The sequence below is a fragment of the Kogia breviceps genome, chromosome 1, assembly GCF_026419965.1.
Source record: "Kogia breviceps isolate mKogBre1 chromosome 1, mKogBre1 haplotype 1, whole genome shotgun sequence".
NCBI lineage: Eukaryota > Metazoa > Chordata > Mammalia > Artiodactyla > Physeteridae > Kogia > Kogia breviceps.
This window is the reverse complement of record NC_081310.1, coordinates 180,857,704-180,870,335: the sequence shown is the minus strand read 5'-3', so window position 1 is coordinate 180,870,335 and position 12,632 is coordinate 180,857,704. Positions and strand designations below refer to the sequence as shown.

Genomic DNA, 12,632 nt, shown 5'->3' with positions numbered 1-12,632 from the left:
TAACTTTTAGTTTAACCAACAGTCCTTAAAGTTTGCCTTCTATTAGCTCATTTTGTTCTTGAGATACTGCCACTATTCTTGCTGACTATGGATACACCAAGCCAAAGACTTAAACTTTCTGCTCAGTGTTTTATTGCATCCAGTTACCAGCAATGATTATTTTCCTCAAGTAGGATGCCTATCCTTAACTTAGGTGCATGGTCTTTCATAATGTCCTCTGGGAAAGATCTTTAAAAATAATTTTTTCTTTAAATGTACATGGTAATTAAAAAAATAACTTATTCTAATAACTTGAAAATTTGGAAAAATTTTTTCTGCTGCCAAAAAAATTATTTTCATACATATAGAAGTTCCATTTGAATGTTCCTGCATTAGCAGTCTTAACAATCTATTCCACTTGTTTGCATTTCTGTCTTTTAAAAGTTCATATACAAGGTAAATTACATTTTTCCTTTTCTTTTTACTTTTTGTGGTTTTTTCCCTTGCTTTTCCTTCACTTTGAAAACATTCTGACAAGACTTTTTGTAACAGTCCTTTTTTTAATGTCATGCAAACCAAAAATTTTTTCCTGAGTATCCATTTTGAATTCAGTTCTTTAGTAAATGTTACCAGTTTTGTTTCTTAACTATCTATTGTGACCGTCTCCCAGTTTTTAATTAATCACAATCCACTTTGTTTGTCCCACTCTTAAAATATCCCTATACTTTTTTTTTACTGGAGTATAGTTGCTTTACAATGTTGTATTAGTTTCTGCTGTACAGCAAAGTGAATCAGCCACACGTAATATCCATATACTTTTAAATTTATGCTTTTATTCTTTCATTTTTATCCCTTCATGTCTTCTGCAGGTTGCTGTCTAACAGTTTTCCATTGACCTTTCTATACTACCGTATTCTCCTCCTTTTTTTTTTTTTTGGCCGCGCAGCACGGCATTTGAGATCTTTAGTTCCCCAACCAGGGATCGAACCCGCGCCCCCTGAGGTGGAAATGTGGAGTCATAACCACTGCCCCATCAGGGAAGTCCTCTTATTTATTTTTTAAATATCGAGGAATATTTGATTATTTTTTCTCTTCTCTTTCTTTATTCATTAGCCTTCCATATCATACAGAGAGAACCCATTACTTTAGGGTTTTTTTTAAAAAATAAAACCATTTTTCTCATGGTTTTATACTTATAAAATGCCTTAGTCTTTTTATTTTTTAGTATGCTATAAAATTCACAGCCTCCATCTCAATATTTTGTAGTTTGTTGAAATCGTAACAAAAACTCTTCAATTTGAAGAAAATCTGAGTTCATTTCTAGCTTTCCTTCCCTGAGAAATGTACTTTTTGATCATATTTGTTTATTGTTCTGTGGGCAATAAAAGCAGTGGGTGACCTCCAGGCACACCTTGTGGTTTATTGTTTCTAAAGGACATTCTTTTCCTTTCCTTATAGTTTTATTTTATTCTCCCTCTGAAATATGCCTGAAAGATTAGACTTACTCTGTGTGGCCTTTGAGGACAGACCCAGGACTAATGGATGGGACTGATAGGGAGGCAGGTTTTGGCTCAACCTGAGGAGAGATGTTCTCTTAAGCTTTTGGAAAAGACAAGAAGCTTCCTGGAGAAATAGTGAGTTCCCTGTCTTTGGAGGTATTTAGAAAGAGACTGGATTTGATTTTCTGCCTTGGTAACCTAGCCATCTTTTTTCATTTTGATACCCAGCAGTTCTTATTAATCAGGAATTACAGAGTTAGAGAGGTCAGGACCTAACACAGGAAAGACACAACTAGTTTTGTCAACGATTTATTGGTATAGGAAGAATCCTCCTTCAAGAAGCAGGTAGAGCCAAAGCAATCTTGAGACTGAAGAACAAAGTTGGAGGTGTCACGCTTTCTGATTTCAAACTGTACTACAAATCTGCAGTAATCAAAACAGTGTGGTATTGGCACAAAAACAGACACATGGACTGATGGAACAGAATAGAGAGCCCAGAAATAAACCCACACTTATATGAGCAATTAATCTACAACAAAAGAGGCAAGAATATACAGTGGGGAAAAGACAGCCTTTTCACTAAATGGTGTTGGGAAAATTAGACAGCTACATGCAGAAGAATCAAACTGGACTACTTTCTCACACTGCTTACAAAAATAACTCAAAATAGATTAAAGACTTAAATGTAAGAGCTGAAAGCATTAAACTCCTAGAAGAAAACATTGACAGTATGCTCTTTGACATTGGTCTTAGCAATGTTTTTTGGATATGTATCCTCAGGCAAGGGAAACAAAAGCAAAAGTAAACAAATAGGACTACCTCAGACTAAAAAGCTTTTGCACAATGAAGGAAACTATCCATAAGATGAAAAGGCAACCCACTGAATGGGAGAAGATATTTGCAAATGATATATCTGATAAGGGGTTAATATCCAAAATGTACAAAAAATTCATATATCTCAACATCAAAAAAGCAAACAGTTCTATTTAAAAATGGGCAGAGGGGATGTCCCTGGTGGCACAGTGGTTAAGAATCAGCCTGGCAATGCAGGGGACATGGGTTCAAGCCATGGTCCAACAAGATCTCACGTGCTGCGGAGCAACTAAGCCCGTGCGCCACAACTACTGAACCTGCACTCTAGAGCCCGCGAACCACAACTACTGAGCCCGTGTGCCACAACTACTGAAGCCTGCCTGCCACAGAGCCCGTGCTCCACAACAAGAAAAGCCACCACAATGAGAGGCCCACGCACCGCAACTAAGAGTAGCCCCCGCTTGACACAACTAGAGAAAGCCCCATGCAGCAATGAAGACCCAGTGCAGCCATAAATAAATAAAGTTTATTTTTTAAAAAATGGGCAGAAGGCCTGAATAGATGTTTTTCCAAAGAAGACATACAGATGGCCTACAGTCACTTGAAAAAATGTTCAACATCACTAATCATCAGGGAAATGCAAATCAAAACCACAATGAGACACCGCCTCACACCTGTCAGAATGGCTGTCAAAAAGACAACAAGCAACAAATGTTGATGAGGGTGTGGAGAAAATAGAACCCTTGTGCACTGTTGGTGGGATTGTAAGTTGGTGCAGCTACTAGTATGGAGGTTCCTCAAAGAATTAAAAATAGTACTGCTTGAGTAATATTCCATTGTATATATGTGCCACATCTTCCTTATCCATACTCAGCCATAAAAAGAAACGAAACTAGGCTTCCCTGGTGGCGCAGTGGTTGAGAGTCCGCCTGCCAATGCAGGGAACACGGGTTCGTGCCCCTGTCCGGGAGGATCCCATATGCCGCGGAGCGGTTGGGCCTGTGGGCCATGGCCGCTGGGCCTGCGCGTCCGGAGCCTGTGCTCCGCAACGGGAGAGGCCACGGCAGAGAGAGGCCCGCGTACCACAAAAAAAAAAAAAAAAGAAAAAAAAGAAATGAAATTGAGTTATTTGTAGTGAAGTGGATGTATCTAGAGTCTGTCATACAGAGTGAAGTAAGTCAGAAAGAGAAAAACAAATACCGTATGCTAACACATATATATGGAATCTAAGGGGAAAAAAAAGGTTATGAAGAACCTAGGGGTAAGACGGGAATAGATACAGACCTACTAGAGAATGGACTTGAGGATATGGGGTGGGGAAGGGTAAGCTGTGACGAGGTGAGAGAGTGGCATGGACATATATACACTACCAAACGTAGGGTGGATAGCTAGTGGGAAGCAGCCGCATAGCACAGGGAGATCAGCTCGGTGCTTTGTGACCACCTAGAGGGATGGGATAGGGAGGGTGGGAGGGAGGGAGATGCAGAGGGAAGAGATATGGGAACATATGTATATGTATAACTGATTCACTTCATTATAAAGCAAAAATACACCATTGTAAAGCAATTATACTCCAATAAAGATGTTAAAAAAATAAATAAAAATAATACTGCCATATGATCCAACAATTTCACTTCTAAGTATTTATCCAAAGAAAACAAAAATACTAATTCAAAAAGATATATACACCCCATTGTTCATTGTAGCATTAGTTACAATAGCCAAGATAATGAAAGCAACCTCAGTGGCCATTGATAGACAAATGGATAAAGAAGCTATGATGTGTGTGTGTGTGTACACACACACACACACACACACACACACACACACACTGGGATATTACTCATCCATAAAAAATGAAATCTTGCTGTTTGCAGCAGCATGGATGGGTCTAGAGGGTATTATGCTAAATGAAATAAGTTGGAGAAAGACCAGTACTGCATGATCTCACGTATATGTGAATCTAAAAAACAAAGCAAAATGAAAACATGCTCGTAGGTACAGAGAACAAACAGGTAGTTGTCAGAAGGGTGGGGGTGGGGGATGGGCAAAATAGGTTGAAGGAGATTAAGAGGTATAGACCTCCAGTTATATAATCAGTAAGTCACGGGGATGTAATATACAGCATAAAGAATATGGTCAATAATATAATAATGTTATATGGGGACAGATGTTTACAGTGTTTACAGATGTTTACAGACTTATGGTGATCATGATACATGCAAATGTCAAATCATTATGTATGAAACTAACATAATATTGTACGTCAACTATATTTCAGTTAAAAAAAGAAGAAGCAGGTAGAGCAGAGTATTAGGAGCTGTGAGGACAATAAGAAGTTATTTATACTAGCCCATTACTCCATTTCATTTGTTGCTCTGGTTATGGGTTTACCTAGATTCTGTTGGGTTGAGGGAAGACAGTCCCTTGGTGAGCATGAAAACCGGTGGAGACAGTGATGAGTCCTTTCAATATTTTCTCCTGCATGCCTTGTTTTATTATTTTACATTTACTTTTTGTTACCCAGTAATTCTCCATGTTTATCAGTTAGAAAAGCAGTGATCCATTCTTCCTCTGACATTCTTCTCATATGCTTCGTGTAGACTGAGGGGGAATATTCTTATCAATGGAGTGTGTCTTCCCATTCTAGCCATAGAAATGTTTGACTTGGTAACTATGAGGAAGTTTGTCCAGTGGTTCACCTTGTTATTTGGAGTTTCTACCTGTGTAGAGAATTACTAGTTATTAGATGTTGTTTGAGAGGTAGGAAAGAACCAACAGCAAGGGGTATCTAGAGTAGTTGCTATATTGATATAGGGAGTTGGGAATCAGTATTGCAGTATCTGTTAGGAAAAACAGGCTTGTGTTTTACTTTAAAGGTTGCCCTGGGAAAAGTAAAGAGCTTCCTTTGGGAAGTCTGTAGAGAAGGGAAGGATTTGACTCTCTTGGCAGTGATTCCTTAACTTGTTTGGGTCTAAGACACCTCTGACCAGCCTTAGAAAGCTATGGATCCTCACCCTAGAAACCATCCATTGTATGTATACATATAATTGTACATACAATTTCGGAGCTTTACAGATTCCCTGAAACTTGTCCTGGTTAAGAGACTCTACTAAAAGGATGGAGTTCACCTGGCACTTTGACAAAATGTAGTGCTCAGAGGCTATTACTGGGAGGAATCTGTTGAAAACCCCAGGTTGTGATGTGACTTTGCCGTTTGCCACCTCTTTGTTCTTTTCCTAACTAAAGATCGTAGAATTCTTGATATTGGAAGTAACAGTGAACAGGCCAGTTGTAGTGGAGGAAGTTGGCTTCTTTCCTATCAATTTCATCTTCTTTCTATCACTTTTTTAAAAGACTGACTGCTCCTGGGGCAGAACACAGCAGCGGCACCACATCATGGGCTTTGGAGCAGAAAACAAAGAGTCAAAAACTCTATGGGGGGCTTCCCTGGTGGCGCAGTGGTTGAGAATCCGCCTGCCGATGCAGGAGACACGGGTTCGTGCCCCGGTCCGGGAAGATCCCACATGCCGCGGAGCAACTAAGCCCGTGAGCCATGGCCGCTGAGCCTGTGCGTCCGGAGCCTGTGCTCCGCAACGGGAGAGGCCACAACAGTGAGAGGCCCGCATACCGCAAAAAAAAAAAAAAACAAAACAAAAAAACTCTATGGGGAGCTTTAAAGAAAAATGCATGAACTTACAATTGATAATTTATCCAGATTCTAGGGAAATTATCTAATCACAAAAAAATTATGACTCTCACCCATAAATAAATGGAGATCTTCAATGAACCTGGAACAGAATATCCTTGGCTCTTGTGAGAAGGCATTTATTTTAGTCCTGAATGTGAGCAAAGATGCTGCAGGAATGCTGTGGGTTGTGGCTTTGGTTGATATAGTTATCTGATGGCCACCTTGCCTGTGCAGTTCAGCAAACACTCTCAAGTCAGGTGTGTATTTTGCTTGATGCTGGGAATTCAAGTAGTTGCTCCTGCTCTTGCACTTGCAGTCAAGTGGCCTATGATGTGAACTCAGGTAGAAAAAAGTTTATCAATCCAACTGATTTTTTCCCCCTCCGTTTTTTACTCAGCTTTTCCCCAGACCTTGCTCTGGACTCACCAGGCACTGACCACTTTGTCATCATTGCCCAACTGAAGGAAGAAGTAGCCACTCTGAAGAAGATGCTGCATCAAAAGGATCAAATGATTTTAGAGAAAGAGAAGAAGGTACTGTTTAGTTAGTGCTTCTCAGGTCAGAATGAGACAGGCGGGTAAGATATGTCGTGCAGGGCATGATGCTAACTGTTTTTTTGTTTTTGTTTTTTATAAATTTATTTATTTATCTTTGGCTGCGTTGGGTCTTCTTTGCTGTGCACGGGCTTTCTCTAGTTGCGGTGAGTGGGGGCTATTCTTTGTTGTGATACATGGGCTTCTCATTGTGGTGGCTTCTCTCTTGTTGCGTGGTTTCTCTCTTGCACATGGGCTTCAGTAGTTGTGGCATATGGACTCAGTAGTTGTGGGTCGCGGGCTCTAGAATGCAGGCTCAGTAGTTGTGGTGCATGGGCTTAGTTGCTCTGTGGCATGTGGGATCTTCCTGGACCAGGGCTCGAACCCATGTCCCCTGCATTGGCAGGCGGATTCTTAACCACTGTGCCACCAGGGAAGTCCCAAAAGTTGATTTTTCTTTCTTGCATTTGGAGGAAGCTTCCACTTCTAAGGGAGGACCGATGTTGACCAAGCTTACAGAGATGATGTGTAAAACTATAATGTCTGCCTCTTAATTCACAACTATAATGTCTGCCTCTTAATATACCAGAGTACTACTCTTCTCAGCATAAGCTGTCTAGGAAGCTTGTAATCAGAGGGTGCTGAATGAACATGGAGTTGGGACAAGAGGAAGTAGTTACATAATTGGAATTTTTAGTGCTCTCAGGCTAGGGGAACCTGATGCCTCCGTCTCTATTATTGGGATGGCTGTGTCCAGGGGACAGTAATACTCAAAATATGTGGATCAGGTCTCTCTCCTCCCTGGACAGTGTTCAGGTAGGCCTTCCTCTGTGACTACATCACTTTGTTTCTATTGCTGATAACTCCCTTCCTGAGTGACCTACTCTTTGAGCTCATTAATATCTTCAGTAAAGCCTTATTCTGGTCTAAGAGTCATCGCCCCCTCTTTAGGGGAATTTTTTATGTCTTCGTTCTGATTCATATCTATGGTTTCTTATTTTCAGATTGTTAGAGAATATCTCATTTTTGCCTTAATATTTTAATAACAATTAAAATAATTGCTAACTTTTTTGGATGCTTACTGTGTGCCTGACCCCATTCTAAGTGCTTATATATATTAACTCATTTATCCCCATAACAACACTTTGAGGTAGGAATTATTATTATCATCATTTCATAGGTGAGCAGTACCTTCTGTACTTTTCCCCTTAGGGTTCCAGTCCCTTCCTCTAGCTCTGTTCTCTTCTGGAGGCTGTATGTTGTTTTGCACTGTGTTTGGAATGCTATGATTCATTCTGAATGGCTAACAAAGACATTTATAATGTTAAAATCTTTACGTACATTCTTTGCATCTGATTTCTACCTCATCTTACTGATGAGGAAGTGGACCCAAGAGGATTAAACGACCAAATTAAATGTCTGAATCACACAGCTGATAAATGGCAGAACAAAGGAATGAACCCAAATCTTTCTGACCCTACTGTTTCTGGTGTGCTATGTTTCTACTCTGACAATAAGGTGGAGATTCATGGGAAGAGACCAGTATTCTTTCCAATTTACTACATGACTGTCAGGTGAAAGCAGACCCAAGTATATTTTCTTCATGAACTAGATCAGAATGACACATAAAAGGATTTTTGCAAAATAGAGACAAAATGAACACTTGTTTCTAGTGCTTTGCAATTGCGGGATTTTAGTTCCCTCACCAGGGATTGAACCTGGACCAGGGCAGTGAAAGCGCTGAGTCCTAGCCACTGGACCGCCGGGGACTTCCCACCAAGTTAGGGTTTTAGAAGGAGCAAAAACAAGTAGTAGATTATTTCCCATAACTTTCAGGATCAAGGTCACACTCTTGGGTTGGAACACAGGCTCTTCCACATCATGCCTGCCTATCAGCAGCCTCATCTCCTGACACTCTCATCAGTCATTTGAACACGCTCTCAATTGTCTCGCACTCTGCCTGTGCCCGTACTGTTCCCTTTGCTTGGATGCCCTTTTCCTTACCTCATGTGCCAGTTGCTGCTTGTACCTCAAAACTCAGCTCACACATCACTTCTCTGAATTAGATACCTCTTCTCTGTGTTCCTTGAATAGCATAGTCAATAGAAGAAGGCCTGGAGTTTGAATTCTAGCCCTGCTACTTGCTAACATGTATGATCTTGGCCACTTAACCCTTTCTAAGCCTTTGATGTTCCCATCTATAAAATGGGAAAAATAACATTACTCTCCCACAGGGTTATCATAGGATTGAATGAAATAATATAATCAAACAGTTTGCTTGGAACAAGGTAAAAATTCAGTAAATGGCAGCAGCTGTTATTCTCCTGGCTTCTCTCAAACTGTCAGTCATATTTGTTATAAACACTGATTTATTTGGAGGTATTTGAAAGATTATTGCATATAGTAAATATATGAAATATCTAAAACCTTCTAGTAAGTGGTTAAGTATCAAACATGCTATTTCAGGATTTTGTGTAATTTTCAGGAAATCATTAGAAAAAATAGGATACACAGTTCCCTGGCTTTGATTTAGGTATGAATCTTTAGGAGAGCCCTGGATTTCATTAATTTGGGGGACTGTTTAGCGCTCTGGTACCAAAACATTTCTCATTACACAGAGATTTCTTCTGGTCACTCTGCCTTTTTTTCCCTCAGATCACGGAGCTGAAGGCTGATTTTCAATACCAAGAATCTCAGATGAGAGCCAAAATGAACCAGATGGAGAAAACCCACAAAGAAGTTACAGAACAATTGCAGGTGACTCTGCCTATTTAATTTAATATGGTAACTCTGGTTTATTTAGCTGATGGTATTTTAAGTGATCATCTCTTAGATTTCTTTTTTCTCAGAGAATTGACAAATCACATTAATCCAGCTTATAGATGTCTTTTAATATTTTCTCTTGGATGGGTTCTGATCTTTTTCCCTCAAAAACAGTGGAATTAATAAATGTGTTCTTTGATTTTTGGATAAACCAGATGTGATTCCAGATGTCTGAATTGTAAATTCTGTTTATCCAGCACATTAAGGCACTCCATGGTTCGTTTGTATTGCATAAAGCATCCTTTTGTAATAGTGGATCCCAGGAGATTGAAGTACACTGATTAATCTCCAGCAAATACTTTCTTCCCTCTGAACCAAACCCTAGAGCTTTCTGTTGTTTTCTGCCTCTAGAATTTGTTCACCTCTTCCTGACCTCTGCATTGTCTCCCTTAGCATCTGCATGAAAAACATAGCCTATCCTGCTAAAACGTCTTGCGTGCACTGATTTTTTTTTTTTTTTTTTTTTTAAGGCCAAAAACCGAGAGCTCCTGAAGCAGGCAGCTGCCTTGTCCAAGAGCAAGAAGTCAGAGAAGTCAGGAGCTATAACCTCTCCATGAGAGACCACAAGGACGCTCCTGGCAATAGCAATTGATTCCTGGGTTAGGGTGGCAATGTAGCTGTTCTCTGGGAATTGCAAGCTTTCTTAAGAAATCTCTATTTTACTATAGTTATCCTTCTTTGTGCGATTGCATTGGGGCTGAGTGGAAACACCTGGTTTGTGCTATATTATGACTGCATGCTTGAATGTTTGGGGTTGCAGGCTCTCTCTCTCTCTCACTCTCTCACACTCTCCCTCACTCCCCTCTCTTCCCCCAACCCTTCTCTCAGTACTACTGTCTCTCTGTCTGTCTCTCTTTTGTTACTTTTTAATGTGTGTGTGGTGGTCACTGTTCAGTGTATGTGCAGAATGGTTGTTTTTTTTTTTTGTCCATCATTGCATCCTGCCATACCCATGAGCAAATAGTTGGCATTAATTACATATCACTGCCACCCTCTGAACTTTGAAAACTGCCACCTTAAGACTTGGTACAGTGGAAGAGAATTTTTCTCTCCAGTAAACCTTTTGCTTCAGGGTATACTCTTGGGTTTTTTTCCAGGTATATTATGTATGAACTTTGTACTATGTATAGCCAGAGTTTTATTTATTTTTTAAAAAAAGAAACTTTTTCTTGATAAAGGAGTAATGGTAGCCTAGCTTGTTCTTCTTGTAAAAGTGACGCCTCTTAAAAAAAAGTCCTACTCTCTAGCGTTTAGTAAAAGAATCAGATCTTTTCTTTCTTGTTACCTTGGAGTCTTAAAAACTGATTGCTAAGGTGAAACAATTCAGTATGTAAGTATGGAGTTAAGTGCCTTTTGGAGGATTTCTTGGAAGACCATGTAAGAAGATACTTAAGGGAGGTAGCAAAGATTTGGACAGTCTGTCTTTCTAAGTAAAGGCAGAAAGAAGGGTTGTCCAGGTTGTACTGGACACTTCTCTCCCCCACCCCTTTCTTGATTGTTTTATGTGACTGATTTTAAATTCTCACACTGCCACCTCTTTTTAAAAAAATGCCCTTTACTTATATCAGTTGTCATACTGGGCCATTTTCAGGTAACTTTTTTTTTTACCTGATTCAAAATGGGGTAATATTCAGACTACAGAGCATTTTGGAGGTTAGTATGAGCTGCTCAAGTATGGACTGTAAGTCCTACTGGGAGAATGATATCACTGTACCTTTTCCCCACTCCTCACCTACCCCAGCCTGTACACTCCCTGCCTTTAATGGAAATGTGTTGAAAACAGGTGCTTCTCAAAAGCAGCTTGGCCGCAGCCTGAACTGTGTCCTCTTTTCCCTTCTTGACCCAATAGGCACATGGATTCTCTTTTCCAGGTGAGAGGATAGATTTGCATTTCTAGCCGTACTCTCAGGTCCTCTAGATGATGTTTGTGAAAGGAACTAGAGATGTGTAGTGTGCCATGAAACAGTAAAACCAGCTACCTTGGAATCATTAATGCAGGGGGTGGTACTAGAGTTAGAGGTAATCATAAGGGCAGATGACATTTGTACCTCAGTCTACCAAAAGTGTAGCAGTAAGTTTAACTTGCTAGGCATTTCCTAGGAGCAAATGCTTCTAATTTGTGAGCATTCTCACAAGTGGAGCCATGCACATAATTGGACAGAGATGTGGAAATGAGTGGCTTCCTTCTGGTAAGAGGAACAATGGACCATGTTACTTATCTATCACTCTAGTAGAGGATGTAATTTTCCCTTCTAAGCAAGGGAAATGGCAGTGCTAAATAGTTTTGTAACTTTTTGAATGAGAAACTTTTAGGTAAAGATAAACTGTCATAATATTTTCAGATGCATTTACATTGACTATGGGGAAAAGATTGTGAAAAAAGTTACAGTCATTTTTTTTTAATTTTAAAGACTTGAGAAATTCTGTTACATGAAGTGACAATGTAAAAACACATTTAGTTTTATACTAAATCTTTTTTTAAGGTCTTGGCATTTAATATAAAGCAAATCCACACATTTTCTAACTTTCCACAAGTTCCAAAAAGGGAAGGAAGAAACCTCAGTCTTGAAATTTTGGTTTTTAAAAATCATGACACTGTTTTACCATGAAATTGAGTAGCTAACTTTTGGTAACACCTTTTGTTTATTTGTATGTTTGTAATAATGGACCTTTTAAAACACAGGAATGTTTTGGTTTGTACAGACTTTGAAAAATGTGTGTTAATAAAATTCATATTGACTTAAGTATAATTGGTTTTTTTTGTCATTTATTTCTTGCTGGTTCACCAATAGACATATCCCATAATCCCCTTCAACCTAGAAAAGAGTCAGTTTGTCTTGCTTGTAGAATTTAAACAATTAAAAACCTAACAGTGCTAATAGGGAGTTTTATGTCCATCAGAGAATAAAATCATTCTCTTTCTTCTTTGAGTTTATTTATTCAGTTGAAGTGCTTGCTTTGTTATAAGCACTGGTAGGCAATGAGGATATACAGCAATGAAGACAATTGACAAAGTTACTCTCCTCATGAGGCTCCCATTTAATGGGATATTGGACAACACCATTGTTCCTTGATTTTATATTTACCATTATTACTCAAAATTAATAAGGGATGAATCTTTATATAAGGTATGAGTGAAAGGTTTTTGAGATGTCATCTCAAGGAGAGGAATGTATTGGTTTGAAACATTGGTGCTAGTAGGTTTCTAAGTAACAGGTGACTTTCAGACATTATCACTGTCACATCCTGGTCATTCTGTTCTATAGGTGCAATGACCATTTATTTTCTCTAAAT

General features: G+C 39.3%; 1 protein-coding gene across 2 annotated transcripts in view; it reads left to right on the top strand.

Annotated features, from left to right (window-relative positions):
• FAM76A (family with sequence similarity 76 member A) overlaps window positions 1-12,086 on the top strand; it is a 28,689-nt gene extending 16,603 nt beyond the window's left edge. Inside the window, exons 7-9 of one of the 2 annotated variants that reach the window (XM_059036621.2) lie at window positions 6,380-6,515; window positions 9,171-9,272; window positions 9,809-12,086. In XM_059036621.2, the coding sequence (XP_058892604.1) occupies window positions 6,380-6,515; window positions 9,171-9,272; window positions 9,809-9,895 (325 nt within the window). In that variant the 3' untranslated portion in view covers window positions 9,896-12,086. The remainder of the gene's footprint in view (window positions 1-6,379; window positions 6,516-9,170; window positions 9,273-9,808) is intronic. The other variant, XM_059036628.2, reaches the window with a different exon arrangement.
• Window positions 12,087-12,632: the final 546 nt, after the last annotated feature.